Source organism: Haliaeetus leucocephalus, unplaced genomic scaffold, assembly GCF_000737465.1.
Source record: "Haliaeetus leucocephalus isolate CR32 unplaced genomic scaffold, Haliaeetus_leucocephalus-4.0 Scaffold668, whole genome shotgun sequence".
NCBI lineage: Eukaryota > Metazoa > Chordata > Aves > Accipitriformes > Accipitridae > Haliaeetus > Haliaeetus leucocephalus.
The window spans coordinates 3,359,748-3,360,953 of NW_010973104.1; the positions used below are offsets into that span (position 1 = coordinate 3,359,748).

Genomic DNA, 1,206 nt, shown 5'->3' on the forward strand with positions numbered 1-1,206 from the left:
TTTTTTTTTTTTTTTTTTTTTGTTTAAAGCCCCAGTTTTCCTGCGGGGATCCTTGCCCGCTCCTCCCCGAGCTCCAGCAGTGTACATCCTGCTCTGCTGTGTGTGCTTACAGCGTCAAAGGGTGGACGTGATATTTCAAACATCAGATCAGTGCGTTTATATATTGGGTGCCCGGAAATTTTTCCAAATAAACACAGCTTGATTCGACTTGGGTGGGCAGACTTATCAACAGACTAATTCTATAAACAAATGAAGGAATAACCCGGAGACCATTGGCTGGTACCAGCAAGACACGTGGAGAGAGCTTGGAGTTTTGTAGCAATGAAATTTTAATTAATGTGGGTGGGCTGAGAACACAAACGACTGTTTATCAGAGACAATTTATTTTCCAGTGCTAAGTCAACATATAATAGCAAACTTACAACAATTATTTAACTTTTTTTTTTTTTCCCTCCTTTTTTTTTTTTTTTTTTTAAGAGCTATGAAGCGGGGACAGAGGCAGAGCGAGCTCCTTCAGGCAGGGCTGGGATCTGAGCTCGCACAAATAGCTGCCCGGTGGATTCGTCCCAGGTTCCTACCCTTCCCCTTCCCTTCGCTCGGCTCCGAAGGGGAAGACCCGGAGCTAAAAGCCCGCCGGCGATGAGCCACATCTACGGCAACCACCTTTCCCCCATGGGCAACCCCTCCATGGTTTACCTCCCGGCCGCCCTGGGCTTCTCCCCCAGCTCGACCATCTCCCACCAGGACCCCCCGCAGAAACCCCCTTACAGCTACATCGCCCTCATCGCTATGGCCATCAAAGAAGCTCCGGAGCAGAAGGTGACCCTCAGCGGTATCTACCAATTTATCATGGACCGTTTCCCTTTCTATCACGACAACAAGCAAGGTTGGCAAAACAGCATCCGTCACAACCTCTCCCTCAACGACTGCTTCGTCAAAGTGCCCCGGGAAAAGGGACGACCCGGCAAAGGTAGCTACTGGACCTTGGATCCCCGCTGCCTGGACATGTTCGAGAACGGCAACTACCGCCGGAGGAAGAGAAAACCCAAAACCCCGGCGCCACCGGAGCCGAAAAGCGCTGCGCTCCCCGCGGGTGGCGAGCAACGGGGACCGCTCCCTCGCCCCGACGAGCCCAAGAGGATCAAAGGGAGGGGGGCTGGCGACACGGGCGACCAAGGGCTCCCCAGGGCGGCTGGGGGAGAAGCC

The 1,206-nt window shown here is 53.0% G+C and overlaps 1 protein-coding gene across 1 annotated transcript in view; it reads left to right on the top strand.

Moving 5' to 3' along the window:
• The first annotated feature begins 639 nt into the window (after positions 1 to 639).
• Positions 640 to 1,206, top strand: part of FOXL1 (forkhead box L1) — an 882-nt gene continuing 315 nt past the window's right edge. Inside the window, exon 1 of the mRNA XM_010579637.1 lies at positions 640 to 1,206. This exon is cut by the window's right edge and continues 315 nt beyond it. Coding sequence (XP_010577939.1) covers positions 640 to 1,206 — 567 coding nt within the window.